Genomic DNA, 19,899 nt, shown 5'->3' with positions numbered 1-19,899 from the left:
GTGGCAACAGGAAGGAGTGGTTACATGGTCCTAATGGAACTGTTTGTTCGTGCCGCGCGGCTGTCATCCGTGGAGTCGACGAAGCGTGGCTCTAGTTGCATTAATGGACAGGTGCCTAAAAGACCGCGAAAGCCGCGGTGGAATCCTCTGTACGTGTACGGGGTTAACGTTACAGTTGTGGTTTTCAGAAAGTATGGTTATACGGCTTGGTATATATTTGCGGCTCCATTGGTCGCGATGCAGCCGTCCTCAGCGGCTGCATCGAGTTTATGCCAGCTTATTGTTAAGACTCGCGGTATGGGTCCTCTGCTGGCGTTCCACAACAAGGACGTGCATTCTAAGACGCTGCACCCCCCCCCCCCCCCGCAATTCTTTGCACCAAACCTGGGGGGGGGGGGGGGGTATTCTGTAAGAGTCCACCTAGTGGATTGTCCATTTCGGCAGCTTCTGCTTGGATGCAGCTGTACGAGCGAGGAGTATACGAGTGGCCCTAGCCAATCAGGAACAGCCAAAATGGACAGTCTACTAGGTGGACTCTTACGGAATACCTCCCCTGGAAGATCCTGGAAGAGTCCAGTGGAAGAGTCCACTGGAAGATCGGGTCAATCGCTTCTAACTATTTATGATCTGGCTGTTCGCCTGGGCTGCGTTCACCTTATCGTCCTATATATATGTATACATATATGCATCACGGCTAGAGCAATATAGCTGCGTGCGGTCGTTGTAATTGCATTGATTTTTCAGGTTTTACCGCGCGAGGTAAACTGATGTTTACGATATCACATCACTGGCGCAGCTATAGTATAACGAAGCATGGTGCAAAAAGACGGGTATTAGACGTCGTAGCAGCCCGTGCTGCAGACATGTAGCGCTCGATTCGTTCAAGGTGAGCGCCCGAGCTACTCCTAAACAAAGGAGGCCGGAAATGTTCAACGCCAACGCCTGGTGGCACCAGTTGGCCTTCCTTGCATATCTTCTTGCACTGTCCACTGCCACATTTCTTTGAAGCACAGTTACTGGGTGGTACAATGACGTTTCGACACTGCCTCTGTTTCGAAAAAGAAAGTAATTTATGTGCACTCAAGCACTGCATGCATGCCGCCCTGGAAATGGTTAATCCCTTGCGCATCGATACAGTTTTTGCAGTGTTCTTGCCGTTCTGCGAATATAGATGTGTTATATACAGAAGTATTCTTTCCTGGGCGTATGCCGAGCGCCTTCTGCGATTCGCGCTTTACTTCAGCTCGTGTTCCGAGTTTCATTCCGTGTCCATGTCTTTCTTCGGCGCCGTTTCGTAGATATGCATGCCAGTCTGATAACTTGTTAATGCACGAAATGCAGCGGAGCTGCATAAGCCAGTTCTCGGGATCTGTTTTCTTGCTCACAGCCTTGAACGTAGTATATATCACTGCAATTGAGCGCTGCTGCGGCGTTTGCAGATAGTTTTTCTTTTAATTTAGACGCAGAGGTTTGTAGATGTAGAAGTATTTGCCTACATGCTACTCTGCGAAGGATGGGAGAGACAGGCTCTTCACAAAATAAAAAAATCCAGCTCGAAGATGGCCGTTTTCTGATACGAGCGCTGAAGTAAAGCGCGAATCTCAGAATGCGCTGGGCACGTGCTGGAAAGGAGTCTTGTATTGTGGGGCACATTCGCAAGGCAGGAGCAGTTCGAGCCTTGCACTGATTCGCAAGTGAACCATTTCCGAGGCGGGAGTGTCTGAATGTGCATAAATAGATTATTTTAAATGCAACCGGAAACGGACGCAAAGCGAGCACAAGAAGCAAAACACCTATTCGAAACGTGGGAGGCCAAGCTCGCCCCAGGGGACCTCGAAGACCAACGACAACTCGTCGTCAGGGCCAAGAGGGCAGTCGAAGCCAGAGAGTTACTAGGCTAAGGAGCGTTCGCACCTTAGGGTGACACCGGGCCTCGCTCGGGACACAGTTTCGAATAATAAACGTTTCTTTGTCTCTCTCTCTCTTTCTTCAAAACAAAGCCAGTCTCGAAACCTCTCGATACCACCTCGCAAGTGTGTCATTTCGTGTTCGTGTCTTTCTTCGGCGCCGCTCCGATGAAACTAACGCCCGTCACCTGGCGCGCGAACTCTATACGAACTGCACCCTTCGCTCCAACTCCGACCTCCACCCGGGCTTCACCAACGTGAGGCATCCCTTCTGTACCGGCTGTGGCTGGGAGTGGGTTTCACGAAGGCGCACGCTACTTTGATTGGACTGACCGACAGTGCTGCATGCGACGCCTGGGGCATCGAAAAGAACATCGAACATTTATTGTGCCAGTCTCATCGATTTCACTAGGAAAGACAAATATTATCTATCGCATTGCGACGACTGGACGATCGGCCGTTGTTTGTGCAGGTGCTACTTGAATACCGTCCCCGTCGCTCATCGGCCCACAAAGCCGTGAAGGCGCTTTTGTCTTTATTGAGGGCGACTGGCCTATTTGAACGCCCTTGACTCACTCAGGCCCTCTGTGTACGGGCGCAAGCTCACCGCAGCTTACCTCCCCCTTCCCTCCTTCTACCTCATATTTCTGTTCCCTCTCGCCCGTCCCCCAGAGTAGGGTAGCCAGCCAGATGCATTTCTGGTTAACATGCCTGCGTTCTCTATTTCCTCCTCCTCCCATCGGGACTCGTTCCTATCACTGCTCATCACGTATGCGTAGCACGTGGCCGCTTACAGACATATTGAAATTCCTTATTTGACGGCGGCAGGCTGACACGGCTTTCAGCTTCTTATTTTAAGCGTAATCCTTGACACGCACGCACACGCACACACATACACACAGTATAGAGTAGATTTTGAGCGTGCTTTGAGTTCGATCTTGTGACGCTGTGTGCAACCGTAGAGCATACGAAACTAAAATTCCAAAACGACCGTGTTCTACTTGCTGCTGGTGTATATGTGTCATCAGCAAACAGCAACAATCGTTGACGCAGCGGAGACGACTGTGCGCAACAGACAAACCGTGGTTGGGCTGAGTGTCACAGGATGTCGCTACTTGTGCTCCTGCCACCAGAACAAGAAATCGGGAAAGATAAAGCTCGTACGATAAGACAGAAGATAGTGCGATGCTTTTGGAGGCTCGAGCTGGCTGGCTGAGGACAAAAAAATATATATAGGAGGAGTAAATGTTTGCAACAGCGCGATGCCTTTGTCTGCTGCCTGAAAAACCAAGAGACAACTCAGCAAGTGACAAAAAGAATGAAAAATAACCCATCCAGAATTGCATATGGGTAAGGTCCACTTTCCAGAAGTGCTGCGGGCTGGTGGCAGTGTTGACCGGTCAGTGGTGATAAGGAAGATACAATTACAGTATTTGTTTAAAAATAGAAGAAAAATAAATCACGGAAACTTAGGTACCGGGTTGTCACCGGCAATGTAGTTAACTTTATATGAGGTAAATTATCACAGATAGGTATTCAAGCAGAAGTTCTTGTTGGGCTGTAGCGGGTGCATGTTACTGAAGCACTAAAGCGCCAAACAGACGACACAAGACACGGCCGAGCGTTCGTCTGTGTCTCTTCTTGTGTCGTCTGTTTGGCGCTTTAGCACTTCAGGATCACAGGTACGTTGAATACTAGATTGCGATCGATAGTAACACGTAACTCGCTTATAACTCAGGTGACTTGTCGCCACACCCATTCAAGGGCGATGTCATTAGCGATCACATCCTCGCCATTTATCCTTAGATCCATCTGGCGTTCCGGCATAAGAGTGCGTGTATATACTAAGGTCACTGTAGCGGTATACTGTAAACTACACTCTTAAAACGGTTGGACCCTTTGGGGTGTATATTTGTCCCACAACAATAATCGTCATCTTCTTTGCTTGCGTTTCCTTTCCTGAAAACGCCGCACCCGCTACTTTCGTGTCGGGAATCTTATGTCATGCTGATAACGCGCACGCCGTTCGTTACTGGAAAGTACCGGGCTCGCCGCGTTGAAAAAAAGTAAATGCGGACAAGACAGATGACGATTATCGTTGTGTGGCAAGAGGGTGTAATTTTGCTTAAGGGTTTACGATGACAGGCTAAAACTGTCCAATCTGCCCCGTGCGTACCGGCTCATTTTTCTCCCTCATTTAAGACTGCCGTCTACCACTCAGAGATATACACCACGGTTTCGCGCCTAAAGACTTCAGGATCAGTCCGGTTTCGGGTTCGCTACATATCACGTTCCAGGAATGGGTGCTCGCGCGTTGCCCTTAACACAGATATGCCTGTCTCTTCTTTTTTGTTTCTTTTCTTCTTTCTTTGGCGCTGCTCGCTGTCGCTCACGTTATCTCACTGGTTGCACGGCCAATTATACGGCGCTATCTTGCGCGGCACTCGACCGCAACGTGCAGCAAATGCGGAAGTCGCGGCGATAACGAATCTCCATGGAGAACCGCGACAAACTGCGTTATATCTCGTTGACATCCGAGATCTGCCGGTTTGTTGACGCTCAACCCGTACACTCCATTCTTCATGCTTACCTGTATTATATGTACATATATCTTGTTGACTTAGCAAAGATCGAGTTGGCCAGAGTGCCGTTATCTGTACTTTACCATTGTTCTTCGTTTGATAAGAAAACGACGTCTGAAAGCGCGGTGAAGGGCGCGGCGAAGGTAAGGTCATCATTCGTTTGCTTGCGCACGGTATCCGGTTTCACTTTCACGTGGCTTTCTTTTTTCTTATATCATCATCATCATCATCATCATCATCATCATCATCATGGTTACGCCCACTGCAGGGCAAAGGCCTCTACCATGCTTTTCCAACTACCCCGGTCATGTACTAATTGTGGCCATGTTGTCGCTGCAAACGTCTTAATGTCATCCGCCCACCTAACTTTCTGCCGCCCCCTGCTACGCTTCCCTTCCCTTGGAATCCAGTCCGTAACCCTTAATGACCATCGGTTATCTTCCCTCCTCATCACATGTCCTGCCCATGCCCATTTCTTTTTCTTGAGTTTAACTAAGATGTCATTTACCCGCGTTTGTTCACTCACCCAATCTGCTCTCTTCTTATCCCTTAACGTTGCTACACCCATCATTCTTCTTTCCATAGCTCGTTGCTTCGTCCTCATTTTTAGCAGAACCCTTTTCGCAAGCCTCCAGGTTTCTGCCCCGTATACGTGAGTACTGGTGTATATATAGTGAAAGCCAAAGACGAAAACTAAATCAGTTTAAAAAGTATTCTTTCGGAACCATATTTGCTGTGATAACCTTGTGATTCTGTTTCAACGCTATTCCTTTCTTCGCCTTTCGTCTAGTTGTCCGAGTGACGCTCCACCCACGCACGTTATTGCTGGCATCAACGGCGGCCGTGAACTGTCTATCGGTAAGAAAATTACAAGAGCGAAAGCAATCCTTACATAATATCGGCCCTGCTTTGATTCATTCGGCGCAAGAACGTTGATTATTTAGTATTTCAAGAACGTGGATGGTAAATCCTCCTTTCTGAAATTTCGCGCCGAGACCCTGCAGAGCCACGGCGTTATTGTGACGTCATGAACTTCGATTGATTGATTGATTGATTGAGTAACTTTTATTTTACAGTCCTGCAGAACGCGTATTAGCACGTCGCGGGCCGCTCCCACGTCGGGACCGACAGGCCTAGCCTGGCAACCGCATCGTGGGCCTGCTGGACAGCCCAACGTTGCTCAGCCAGGAGTGGGTTGCGGAGGGCCGCCTCCCACCTAGCTGAGCTGAGGTCAGGGCTTGCTATAGAGATACATCCCCAGAGCATGTGCGAAAGTGTAGATCTATCCCCGCAAGCAGGGCACGCGTCATCAGTGTAAATCTCCGGATATATCGCATGTAACGTGAACAGGTTGGGATATGTGTCTGTCTGCAACAGTCTGAATGTCAGTGCCTGAGGCCTAGTGAACTTGGGGTGAAGAATGAACTTCGAAGCGTTTTTTTTTTTCTCGTTTGGGCTGCTTTTGGCGCAGGAATGTTTCTAAAAACTACATAGGTATGGTCTTTTGTTTACTTAGAATTCAGTGTAGTCCTTTGCCAAATCTCTATTCATAAAGATACGGGCAGACTCTGTTAAAAACACCTTTCGGAAATTACTAATAGGAACATCAGTGAATTTCTGTAGAGATATTGAGGCCCTATTTCTCGGGAGTGCCGCTGAGCGCGCTGTATTAATTAATTTATTTATAGGGCTTTACATGCCAAAACCTCATTCTCATTATGAGGCACGCCGTAGTGGGGGACTCCGAAAATTTGGACCACTTGGGGTTCCTTGACGTGCACCTAAGTATACACGGGTGTTTTCGTATTTCGCCCCCATCGAAATGCGGCCGCCGTCGCCGGGATTCGATCCCACGACCTCGTGCTTAGTAGCCCAACACCATAGCCACCAAGCAACCACGGCGGGTTGAGCGCACTGTATGCCTGCTATGAATGGATAACACTTCATTACATATCAGCTCGAATTTCGCAATTGGGGCGTGTGTCCCAAAATGAATAACGAAAAAGAATTAATTGTATTATTCACAAGGATGGCTCCGTGTGAGAATTGTGTTAATTAGCTAATGCACTATCAGGTTACCCCATTTCTCGTGTGTATAGGTAATGACCGCGTGTTACAGACTATAATGTTTAAAAGTCTCTTCGAACCGAACTAATCGACGCGCATATGCATAAATCCACCTCTCTCTCTCTCTCACACACACACACACACACACACACACACACACACACACACACACACACACACACACACACACACACACACACACACACACGCACACACACACACACACACGCACACACACACACACACACACACGCACGCGCGCTATTACTTCTGGCGAGTAACGGTGGTGACGCGATTTAAATTTTAATATAAATTCACCACGCAGCAGAATCCACTCGACTTCGCCGTCAACGCCTCGGGTTTAAACGGCATACACCCTTCGTCGCCATAGCGCGATCGCTGCGCCCTCTCAAACAAAACTCGTCGTTGTGACGCTTCTCCGAAATCTCACCTCGGCGAGAAGCGTCGAGAACCTGCGAGGTTCATCCCGGACTCATCGCAGCGCTAGCTGTTCCGGACAGCGGCGGCGGAGGCCATAGGTCCGGCGCACCGCGACCTAGAAAAATTCCTGCGCGGCGAGGGGGGGGGGGGGGGGGGGGGGGGGCGAAGCGTCAGCAGCAGCGTGGTCGACGTCGGCCGCGTTACGTCAGCGATCAAGCGCTCCGTCATGCGTCACGCGACGCCCTCTACGCACCCGCAAGCTCCCGTGGTAATGATTCACACATACAAAACAGCATCAACGACAGTCGACGCTCTCCCTGCGCGCAAAGTTGCGTGCAGCGCGTCTATGTAAACTGGAGGCCACAACGTCGCCTCGGGCACGGGCCTGCTGAGGGACGATGCACACGCGTACATAGACGTCTTCGTTTACACACGGACGACGCTGACTAGCAACAACGTGTTGAGCTCAAACAAAACACGGCGTCTGAGGAAAATGAATACGTGAAACGATAAACAGTGGGTCGAACGGGGGGATGTCTCGGGCTCCATCGAGCGATCCGACAAGGGGACTTGTGGAAACGGTCGCTTCAGAAGCATGTCGCTTGTTCAACCACAGTTGAATATTATATTAAGCCGTGTTATTAAACCACGTTTCTAGAAGGACGAAAACGTTAACTCGCATCGCGAGTGGAGCTGTACTGCTGAATTCTTAGGCCACCACCGAGTCAGGTGTTTCTTTGAACCCCATGGAGCGTATTTCGGACGTTTTCTTCGGCGTTACCCGACTTCGGCGCGTTCAATTTTGCAACGCGCAAGAACGTCATGCCGTCATTATGGGGCCGAAATGCGGCTCCGTCTGCTCCAGTCGGCCATATATCGCTGTGTTCCTTTCTTGCGTTTTTTTCGCTGGTTGTGCCCTGCTTTTTCTCCAATATAAAGTGACGCTGTCCTTACCTAATTTTTCTTCTTCCCACTAATCGAAGGCGCCGACTAGCTTACGATAAAAAAAACGAGGTCTCCTCATTTGGACAGCGTCAAATTCCGCCATGTTGGCGTTTTCAGCCAATCAGAGAGGGCGTATAGCCGCCCTTTGAACCAATCGGAGATGACAAGATGGCGAATGATCGACAACATGTTGGCAGAATCGACCCAGACCCGCCGTGGTGGTGTAGTGGTTATGGCGCTGCGCAGCTAAGCCCAAGGTCGCGGGATCGAATCCCGGCCGTGGTGTCATCCTGGACATGAAAAAACGACCGTATACCGCGCATTGAGTGCACGTGAAAGAACCCCAGTAAGTCAAAATTATTCCGAAGTCACCTATACGGCGTGCCTCATAATCATATTGTGATTTTGGCACGTAAAACCCCAGTATTCGATTAATTTAGTTGACCTTAAAAAACGCTCACACAGATAAAGGGACGAATGTACACAAGCGTTTGTGTTAGTTCCACTCCTATACGTGCGTACTTTTTATGAATAATTCCCCTCAACAGTTATATGCAAGACGAACTGCCCGAACAGTTCGTGGTTCTTACGAAGAATTCGACAATATGGCGGAACGTGTCAATTAAATTAAATTATGGGGTTTTACGTGCCAAAGCCACTTTCTGATTATGAGGCACGCCGTAGTGGATGACTCCGTAAATTTTGACCACCTGGGGTTCTTTAACGTGCACCTAAATCTAAGTACACGGGTGCTTTCGCATTTCGCCTCCATCGAAATGCGGCCGCCGTGGCCGGAATTCTATCCCGTGACCTCGTGCTCAGCAGCCCAACACCATAGCCACTGAGCAACCACGGCGGGCGAAATGTGTCATTTCATTTCATTTTCCGTCCACTTGGTTGTTGGCTCGTAAGCCGCCGCGCGGTCGCTATCGCTGGGATCGCGGGTTCGTCGCAAAGAGCGATAAGAGTCGAAAATGAAGTGCAACGTCACAAAATACTGGGCCCCCGTGGATCCGGTGCGTTAAGATCGTCAGTTGCCATCCTCTGTATTTCTGTGATGCATCACGTCTTCGCAACGTTGACCCCCCCCCCCCCCCCCCCCAACCTTGACGTGTCGACGAAATGGCCGAACTTATGCCGTTCAGGCGGAACAGCCAGCTGCGGTGCGGTAAAGAACTGTCGACAAATCGTTCCGTATCTTGTTCCGAACATGTGCCCTTCCTTCCGAGTGTTGTTTGTTGCCCAGCGGCCATATGCAACGCTGATCCCGTCTGGTCTCGTCAAATCACCGAAGGTAAGCAGCATCAGTTATCTGTCAGTCTTCCAGGAATGACAGACCATTCTGTGAACATATTGTGATGGCTTTTCGTCTGTCCCGGTGCGTTCGCTTTGAGAAATAGCTACCGTGTCCGCGGCATGGAATTGATGAAAACTGCATTTTGCCTTCTCTTGCCGTTTGCAACGTGCTCTTCGCAATGAAATTAGCTGTCCGTAGCGTTCTTAATAAGATTGTTAAATAGAAATCCAAGTGTGCACTTGGAGACACCTTCTGCGGCAACGACGAATTGAATACGCGTACCTATTTTGGGTCCTACAAGGAACCCATTCAGAGCAACTTGGCATTTAGCGCATTACCAAATAGTAAGATGTGCGGGGGCGGTCCACTATCACTAAATCAGTCTAGAGGGATAATAAACTTCTCCGGGTGCGAAATCTGCACAAATTATGTACCGATCCATTATTCGCCATATGCGAACTGTATACGTGCGCTTCTGCAGTGAATAACGAATACACTGCAGAGCCAACAGAAAAACAAGGCTCCGAATTCAGTCCGCGAGCACAATGCTATTTCTTTGACAATGAAGAACTATTGAAGAAATAATAAAAAAAAAGAACTGAGACTCTCCAGCTGCTGTTGTATTCGCATTGTCTCTCCACAGTAGCTCTTCCTTTCAAACTGAAGAAGCTCGTAGGACTTTGGCCCATACGGAATTGCGCTCGCGACGTCCTATAAGATAATTCTGCGCCTGTTGTTAATGCCTGCTAACTATCCTTAGTTGCGAATGCCTGCTGCCTTGTTAAGCGCATTGGAATAGTTTTGTAGAGGTTGTTTTCCATTCCTGAGAAGACGCAGCTTCTTAAATGTATTTGAACTAAAGAAAGCTCCGAAAATGAACCTCTGATCATTTATAATTGCGTTATACAATCAGCAGCTTGTGGTTTTCCCTGCACAAAAAAAAATAAGAAAGGAAACCGCTAGTGTATCGTTACTTTGTACCCGGGCGAAGTTTCTGTTATAGTAGCTCGTGCATGGACGCAGGCCATTTAAAGTAAGCTGTGGAGAAAATGCATATTGCACTACAGCGCATCGCAGTTTAGTAGATTAATGAGCGTTTATCGTTGAAATTCCTAGACATGTCCAAAAAGAAAGGTAGGTGACTTGGGAAGAAATAATTAATGAATGAATTAAGAGCCCTGCGTACGCCTATGCACGTTACACGTATTCATACTCAACGCGCGCGCTTCGATGTGCATCACGTCGTTTCCAGGCACCATTATAAGGTCCGGGACGAACGAATAAACAAACCGCAGGCGCTCAGCGCGGCGTATTCCGGGTCTTTCCTATCCTACGTTATACCGCAGTGAATGGCAATGCACGGAACTAGCAAGCGAGCGCACCGCGATGACAGCGTTCCGTGATCGGTAAGCGTGAATGGGAACTCCTTCTTAGCAGCTGTTGCATCAACGAACCGTGCCCGTCATAAAAAAGGAGGTGGGGGGGGGGGGGGGGCGTCGTAGTTTGAGGGCCACCTGCATCACGCACATAACCGCGGAATGAACAAAGAGAGAAAGAGAGAGATAGGAAGGAGACAGAAAGAGATCAGCAGAGAGTAACAAGGGCATTTCTTACGCCAAGTGTGCCCTTTGTGGCGCGCGTTCACCTTCAAACGACTTCGCTTCTGTCGCTCACGTGAAAGTGCGCTGTGCATTTCGAATCGAGAGGAGGTCTTGCTATGGGCATTAAGCATTCTGGACGAGGAGACAACGTTCGCTGAGCAGACAGCGTGCTAGATTCACTGAAAGGTCTCTCGGTGGTTTGTGGACCGCGCGGGGGGCTTTTCTTATTCACGGTGCCGCGGCTTTCAGCTGGGGGCCGTAAGAGGGACCCCGTGACTGCGGCCACTCTTGCTTTCCGAGGCTTCTCGCTTTGTGCTGTTGCTCGCAGAACGTAAGCATGGCGCGCGCTGGCACGCGTAGACGGCGTCCCGGCACGCGCGGATCTCGGAGGCCGTGATATGACGAGCGCGTTCACGCGGCGTGGCGGCCTCTGTGGGCGGCGACGTCGATGCCTCGTATACCTCGAGGCCTGTTTCTGTTCAGCGCATCGTTGTCGAACTGAACGCTTCGTTTAATGTTCAGCCGAGCGTCGTCGCGTGCTATAGAAAAAAAAAAGTGCAGGTGAACAACGCCCGTGTGGCAATCGAAGTTTTCGCCGCGGAATTTGAGGAACGGTGGGCCTCGAAATCTGCGGGAAAATGTCATGCTCTTTTTTCCTTTTTTTCGTTTATCACTATTCAGTATTATAGAGCTTTCTGCTAAAATGACTCGACGGGTCAGTGGCCTTGTGGTCGTTCAACCATCTTGGGAATGATGGGGAAGCGCATAGTAGTTGCACGCAGTGGCGTAGCTAGGTTGTCTAGCACCCGGGGCCCATAGGTCTTCTGTCACTCCCCGCCAGGCGTAGCCGGCGGAAAGAGGGGTGTCTTCAGACGTTCTCTTTTTCTTCGTGCTAGTCTTTTTCGCGCTGTTATTCGTTTGCTATGTTAATCGCAATCGTTATTAATCGTTGTTTTAAACTCCCGGTATCCGCCATATAAGCCTGCCAATCAAGAACGCAACTAAAAACGCAGCTGTTTCCATTTGTGTATTTCTTTGTGTTCTTGAGTGGTAGGCTGGCTATAGCTAGTATGGCGGGGACCTGTATTTTCTGTGCTGTCGTGCATATATGCTTGTATATTCGGGAGCTATTTTGCTGCTCGTGATGCGCGCCCTGGTTGCACTATAGCTGTTTACCTCCATCATTCTGCTACTTTCATTTTACGTCACTCTTTGTGTTTTTCATTGTTTTTCTGTGTGTATACGAGTGTTTAGGTTTTTTTTTTTTTTGCTTTTGTGTCAGTGTGCATAACCGCTGTACCTCGCTACGCCTAGAACCTCCCTGCTGCAATGCGCACGGGGCGATAAGATATGTAGAAATACAGCCCTATATATAGTGCGGCTTGTTGGTTCCATCTCCGGATCGACGTATTGTCAGTCGAACACTTTATCTTTCCTCATTTCAGTAGATAGTAATAGATAGTGCTCAGATAGTGCTCCTGGAGAATGCATTCGCGCTTCCAGAGCTGTGCTGTCTATGGCTGGCTGACGTGGCATGATTAACTGGCTTCCGCTCGCCTATTCGTCATGCTCTGACGCACTCCATGATCATCTTCCTTCGTTAGCAATCGCTTCTTTTCTTTTTTTTCCCCACCATCGTCATTCACATGGGGCCCTTTTGTGTAGAGTACCATGTAAGGCTGTTATGTGTAAACGAGGCCCCAGTATGAAATGAAACATTAGGTTTCCGTGTAAAGCCGGATATTTCTCACCTTCCGCTGAAGAAGAAATAGATGTTTCACTGACAGAGGTTGTTCAGCAAGGGTACTGCACAGTAAACAGCACTGAGCCGTGGATCGAAGTAATAACATGTTTAGAGGAATCGCTCGAGTGCAGATTAGGCGTTCCGTTTCACATTGTCGCAGTTTGTCTTTATATAGAATTCGCAGCTTTTTTACGGGGAACCTCTCTTTCCCTGTACCATGTCTCTCTGTGCAATACAAACAGCACCGTTAGATTAGCCAATCGGTGGCGCGAACAATACGGCGATGAGAAAACTTTGTATTTTGTAGAAAGCCGTGTCTGTAACAGCACCCGTCTATCGCTGTTTGTGATTAGTGATAAGAATGCGATTAACAAGGGCTTCGCACCGCCTTAGAAACGAGGGAACTAATATCTTCCCTCCACCTTGCGGGTTTCCGCAGAACTATTACGTCAAACCGTTGCCTTTGCTTCTGAGTTGTTGGTAAATTCGACTTCGCCTGCCATCTGCTAGCCGCCTGGTTGGCTCAGATGGTGGAGCGGCTGCCTCGGAAAGGCGGTGGTCCCGGGTTCGAGTCCTGGACCAGGACGAATTTTTTTTTTTTCAACTGCGAAGCTTCTCTTTCGAGAAACCCCGTACGGGTTTCCTTAGTGGCACTTAGCTACGTTCGGATGGATGTCTCCATTTCCTTTTTCTTAATTACTTCCCTCCACCTTGCGGGTTTCCGCAGAACTATTAAGTCATATGGGGGTTTACGTGACAAAACCACCTTCTGATTATGAGGCACGCCGTATTGAGAGACTCTGGAAATTCCGACCACGTGGGGTTCTTTAACGTGCACCTAAATCTAAGTGAACGGGTGTTTCCGAATTTTGCCCCCATCGAAGCGCGGCCGCCGTAGCCGAGATTCGATCCCGCGACCTCGTGCTTAGCAGCCTAACACCATAGCCACTAAGCAACCATGGCGGTTTTTTTTTTACTTGTTTAAACAAATAGGTGGTCTTTTCCTTGAGGTGTATACCTTCCTACCGGAAAAAAAAAACAACTCATATGCCATTAACCCCACATGAACGTTTGGGTTCCCATATTAAAAACGATATGGATGTAAAATATTCGAAAATTTCGAAAAACGATTCGAACAGTGTCCCATTCCATTAATGGTCGCTATTTGTAAATGCGAATATTTTCCGAATACTTTTCAAATATTTCAAAGCGTCAACTGCACCCAATTAAACATAAAATTGGAGCAAAAATACTGTAAAGTTTTCACTCCTGAAGGCATAGTTTAGACATACAACATGAGAACTCGCATAGTGAAGCAGGCTACGTCACTTAGGTAGCCGTAATTTATGCAGCCTACACAGCGATCATTCGCGCTTACTGAGGAGTCCTGTGCGTGTGAAGAAACTACTTGTTTGCTCCTAATGCTCCATTTATGATCCTAATAACGTGCTTCATTACGTACCATGTAGTGACAGAAACTTGCTAAGATTAAGCATACTAGGATGTGAACTTCGTTTTATATTAACTGTGATAACCACTGCTCATTATTCGAAAACTATTAAATGTTCGACTCGCTTCTGGCATTATTCGATTCGTATTCGAATCGGTCTAAAAAAATCGCTATTCGCACACCCCTGTTCAAAACCCGTAAGTACGGGAACATGCGGGTTTCTATGTAAGGTACCCCACAAACGTTCACATTATCGTACGAGTCTTGCCTCAGATGCTGATACATGGGAACATAGGTGTTTTTATATGCGACCACCGCCCAGGTGGTCCGAATTTCCGGAGTCCCCCCACTACGGCGTGCTTCATAATCAGAAAGTGGTTTTGGCACGTTAAACCCCATAATTTAATCTTAATATGCGACCACCATCTGTTCACACTGGATTGTTGGATATGGCATCTATGTTTTTTTTCTTTTTTTCATTTTTTTACTACATGGTTAATTTGGTTGACGACGATCGCTACGAGCCTCGAGCAATTAATAAGGGTTGAATCTTACCGTCTCGCAGAAGAGGAAGCCGATCACCGCGGTAACACCCGTCGCCCGCGGCTCAGAGGTCAGCAGCCTGCGTCTCCATCTAAAGCGGCAAGCAATGCCGGCCACAAGCTGCCGTGCCAATGCAAATCCTCGCGTTGGATCTCCCGCGGCGTCGGGAAGCCGATGACCGCACTCCGTCGTAACCGCGCGGGCGGTCTTCCCGCCGCACACCGGACGGGAAACAAAACGCGGGACGGGAAGTGACGTTGAGGAGGGGGGGGGGGGGGGGGGGACAACCGCTCGCTCTTTTTAAAAAGCCTTTGAAGCTCGAAAAGCGCTGTCGTTAACGCTGCTTCCGGCTTTGCAGCGAGCGCAAGTGCGCGCAGGTACTGTAGGCAGGCAGGCTGCGAGATGAGAGTGATGCCATCGCGCGACTCTTGCGGCGAGAAGAACCGGACCGAGACCGCGCTCATCGTTTTGTCTCTCGTCTCTTTTGGGAGAACGGGTTTTTTCTTTTCTAAAGATTCGCTCGGCAGCCGCGTCGCGTCGGCCACGGGACACATGCAGCGACGTGCAGGTCGGCGTCGACCCGCGCCGGTGATGCAACAACCGCGTTGCTATATATATGATGCCCGGTTTGCGACCCGTTATCTCGAAAAAAAAAAAAGAAAGAAAGATGAGTGGGTTTTGTGAGCATATATACCTGTTGATACGGCAGTTGTGGCAAGTGACCCCGAAGCTCGTTAATTTTAGAGTGAAACTTTCTGTGGCGAACCCTTCCGCACTTCGCTGATCCGCAGCTGTAGCTATACTGTGCTGCTATTGGGAGATCAGTTCGACGGAATCCAGCGAGTTGGAGGAAGGTTCACGAAGGGCAGAATTGTCATCCACCTGAATGTATAGCGTGAACCTACAAAGGAAACCCAAGCAGGTTTCTCCGAAAGAAAGCTACGCAGTTGAGGAAATTCAATATCTAGAAAGTGGTCGACAGATAGGAGTAGCCCGCTGCGGTATAAAAGTTACATAAACAGGGACAAAGTGCCTCAGAAAGGCTGGCTTACGTTTCGACAGGTGGACCTACCTTTGTGAAATACATAAACAGGCACAATGTACCTCAGAAAGGAAGGCCTGCGTTGCGATATGTAGACCTATCTTTTTCAGAGACCCACATATGACAAAGCTAGGTCCATCTATAGAAACGTAGGCCATTAAAACTTCTTTCTGGGCGAGTTGGTGCATACTTGACATAAAAACTGTTTACAGCGCAAACACATGCAACCACAAAGTAAGGGACAGGACACAAGCGCATTGGACAGCGCTTGTGTCCTGTCCCTTACTTTGTGGTTGCATGTGTTTGCGCTGTAAACAGTTTCTATGTCAGAAACGTAGGCCAGCCTTCCCGAGACACTGTATTTCTGTTTATGTGACTTTAATACGACAGTCGCAGTTGAGGAAAGATTCGTCCTGGTCCCAGATGTGTAGATCTGTAGCTTTTGTTTCCTCTGTATATAGCTATAGAGTATATATAGTATATAGAGTTTTCCCCATTCAAATCCCCTTTCACACTTTCCCTTTTAAACAGCTGCCGGCGACGACTGCTGTCTTCCCGAATCGCTGACGCGCAGAGAATAAGAATCGCGCAGATTCCGCGCCTATAGCTATGGCAGTCGGCCTACTATAAGCACAGCCGCGGTGAGGTGCGGGATGGCGTAAACGTCTGCAGACGAGAGTCAAAAGCGAAAAAAAGAAAAGAAAAGGCGAGTTGGTATGGAAGCACGGATAAATTGAGAGCGCGAACTACTGGGACACAAGCTTTTTCTTGTGCTTTAGCTTGCGTAGCCAGTAGCTCGCGCTCTGAATTCAGCCGTGGACAAGAGTCGCGCGCGCTCCGCAACCGACCGCCAGCCAAGATGGCGGAGAAACGCGACGCCTGCAGCGCCATCACCGACCGCGCAGAAGCCTTCTCGGACACTGCACGTGCTCTCGCGTGAGAGCACGTGCGCGCCTCGTAGAACTTGCCGGCATCAGAAGGAGAAGTGACGTGCTCTTCCTACACCCCGAAAACGGAAGAAAGGGCTGAAGAAGGTTACCTTTTAATAGCGTACCTCTGTTGCGGCGATGGTACTTATAGATAGTTTTCAAGTGACGTCAAAGATGCGGCTCTCACTGCGCTAGTACCCAAACATGGCGGCCACGATGACGTCACTGCATTGTGTTATCACGCGCACATTGTTTTAATTTCATTGACGGAGACTGTTTTTCACCGGCTTACCACTGTTATCGCTTTGCCGTTCGACACAAGATGGGCGCGTCGTGCTGTCTTGCTGTCACGTTTCTTGATCACACCCCTTCTCGACCTGCTAGTACCTAAAGATGGCGGCCGCGATGACGTCTGTGCAAACTGTCTATTGGTAGCGCTTGTTGTTTCATTGCGAAATTCCGCATAGAACAGAGTCGGTGACCGCGGCGCATCTGTAAGGGTTACAGTACAGATGGCTGTACGTCCCAGCCGTCTCGTTATATCGGCCGGCTGTCCCAGCTGACGTTAGCCAAGTTGTTCAAAGAAAGAGAAAGAAACGTTTATTATACGAAACAGTGTCCCGAGCGGGGCCGGGTATCACCCTAAGGTGGGAGGGCTCCTTAGTCCAGGAACCCTCTGGCTTCGACTGCCCTCTTGGCCCTGGCGACGAGTTGTCGTTGGTCTTCCATGTCCCCGAGGGTCAGCTTGGCCTCCCACGTTTCGAATGGGTGGTTCGCTTCTTGTGCTCGTTTTGTGTCTGTTTCTGGTTGCATTTCGCTGCCTTCCTGCCACGGGCATTCCAGGAGCCAGTGTGCCAGAGTGTCGGGTACGTTGCAGAGTGGGCAGAGGTAGCCGTGGAGCTTCGGGTAGAGGCGATGCATTATCGTTCCGTGCTGTACGTATTACTTTGCAGACGTCTAAGGATCAGGCTTTCTTATCTGTCGAGTTTAGGGAAACAAACAGGAAAAAAAAATAATCACGGTGAAAGATACGATTACAGGAGCTACGGTGTTCGGTAGTTCTCGACGGACTACCGTATTTGCTCGAAAATTGGTCGAACAGGAATACAGATCGACACTTACATATTGAAGTCGCCGAGAAATAAAGAATGTTGATTGGAAGATAAGTCGACACGTATTATTTAATAAAAACGAAAACTTTGAACGTGACACGCATTTATTTTGTACCGTAAGCTCGGCTGCTAAATCGCGAAATAATCCGTGAAACAAGCTGCATCCTCGTCGGAAGCTTCGAGAGAACTCGTACTCGTCAGATGCTTCACAGGTGCCCTCGGCACCCCAAAAGACGTCGTCCTCGGGTGCCGTCGAGTGCATTGGATACGCAGTCCTTCTTAAAGCCTGTCTGGCAAAATCTTCAGACTCTCTATACGGCGGACGCGACGGAGGAACCTCGTTAGCTGACTATACTTTTGCTAGCTTTGTTCACAAATACAGGTCGCGATTCTTTGGTCACGAATACAGGTCGATATCTCACTTTGGGTATAACACTTTCGAAAAAAATAAAAGGTCGACAAATACAACTCGAATTACAAACGAAATATCAGCTCGGTGTCGACGATCGCTTGCAGCGTCTTTGTCGTAAACCAGAGTCCGCTGGAATGTCGCAGTCACCCGCCGTGGTTGCTCAGTGGCTATGGTGTTGGGCTGCTGAGCACGAGGTCGCGGGATCGAATCCCGGCCACGGCGGCCGCATTTCGATGGGGGCGAAAGGCGAAAACACCCGTGTGCTTAGATTTAGGTGCACGTTAAAGAACCCCAGGTGGTCAAAAATTTCCGGAGTCCTCCACTACGGCGTGCCTCATAATCAGAAAGTGGTTTTGGCACGTAAAACCCCAAATCTTATTATTATTATTATTATTATTAATGTCACAGTCGCAAATGTAGAAAGTATCGGCAGGCGACATTATCCAGAACACCCACCTGTGACACGTGCGACATTATCCGCGTGTGTCGTTATCCATTTGCCAATCTACGACATTGTCCGAAAACAGACTTGGTTCCTGCACAGATCGAAGCTTTTATCTTCTCAAACTGGCAAATTCCACTCAACGCCGAGGCAACCTTCCGTTGAGTTTTCGAGCGCACAGCTTATGCCGCGCTTCTCGCGCGATAAAAAAAGACAATGCCAGCCACCGTTGCAACTTTCACCCCTTTTATCAGCAGGGCCCTCAGGGAGGCAGTATCGCCGTGTATACTTCAATCATGCTCTGCATTTTGTGTTTCCGCGTTTCCTTCCTTGTTTATCGGGCATCTCCTTTTCTGCTGCCAAAATATGTATTTGTATTGTTTCGCGTTTGAATAGAATAGCGAGCGGGCCCGGACTCTTTTTTTTTGCTTTTTCTGGTACTGCGCTGACTCGCGCCCGTTGTCGACTATTGTTATATATAGTGCACTGGTTGCGCATTCGACAGCATGTGATTTGCATATAGTCGAGACACACCCTTTCACTATCTCCAACCGACTACAGTCGAACGACGACGTCGTGAAAGCTACAGACCACAGCGATAGCAAGTGTCCACAAACAGTGCATCTATGCCCACGTTGACTCTTATCAAGGTAAGCAGACGCCGCCGGAAAATTAAAGAAAGGAAACAAAACAAACAAACAAACATAGCAAAACGGCACGTCTTGAGGTGACAGAAGGGTTTGTCAAGTCTGATGGGGAGGAAACTCACTTCAGGCGCCCAACAAAGCTACTTGATTGGCTGAAATACTGTCAACTGTAGATCGTAACCCCTTCCAACACACGTAGCTGCGGCTGATTTAGGCTGCAAGCGTATCCTGCAACATCGTCATTTCGGGCGTAAGAAGAACGAACAACAGCTATAGAGCCCGCTCTCGATGGACTTAGATGTCTAAAGTTACAAGGACCGCTCGATCTACCGCGTCGTTCGTTAAAACAAAGTCGATGCAGTCAGTTCAGCACGGCAGCTGAACCACAGCCAAGAACAAAGTGCGTAGAAGAATGCAGCGCTCTGCGTCTTTTCGGCATTCTTCCTTTGTCTCACGCGCCGTGGTATATCACCTGCAATCACTCATTTTCCTAATCGTTTTTCTTGGCCGGTATTTCAAAAGACTCGTTCGTTTCTCTACAAGCATTCCAGCTTGGCTACGTAGTTTAAGAAAAAATAGCAACTGCCGAATAGAATGTGAGTGTGGAGTGTTGTCGACCTTGACGCAAAGTGATCAACGCGATACAAACTTCAGCCCTCTCCAAAAAATTTACTTGAACATTCTATAGAAAGTCGCGCGTTTTTCTTTGTTGTAAAGACTGTCATCAATAGATCTGTA

At 48.8% G+C, this 19,899-nt stretch overlaps 1 protein-coding gene across 2 annotated transcripts in view; it reads right to left on the bottom strand.

The window, feature by feature from the left end:
• The window catches only part of LOC135917328 (leukocyte elastase inhibitor-like), a 35,072-nt gene extending 20,351 nt beyond the window's left edge, over positions 1-14,721 (bottom strand). The window contains exon 1 of one of the 2 annotated variants that reach the window (XM_065450917.2): positions 14,590-14,721. Coding sequence is in view for 1 of the 2 variants with exons in the window: in XM_065450916.1 (XP_065306988.1) it covers positions 7,008-7,042 (35 nt within the window). In the remaining variant the exon portion in view is untranslated. Of the gene's footprint in view, positions 1-7,007; positions 7,121-14,589 lie in introns of those variants that run through there. The other variant, XM_065450916.1, reaches the window with a different exon arrangement.
• Between the last annotated feature and the right edge of the window lie 5,178 nt (positions 14,722-19,899).

The sequence above is a fragment of the Dermacentor albipictus genome, chromosome 9 (assembly GCF_038994185.2).
Source record: "Dermacentor albipictus isolate Rhodes 1998 colony chromosome 9, USDA_Dalb.pri_finalv2, whole genome shotgun sequence".
In the NCBI taxonomy this organism is placed as follows: domain Eukaryota; kingdom Metazoa; phylum Arthropoda; class Arachnida; order Ixodida; family Ixodidae; genus Dermacentor; species Dermacentor albipictus.
This window is presented reverse-complemented; position numbering and strand designations above follow the sequence as displayed.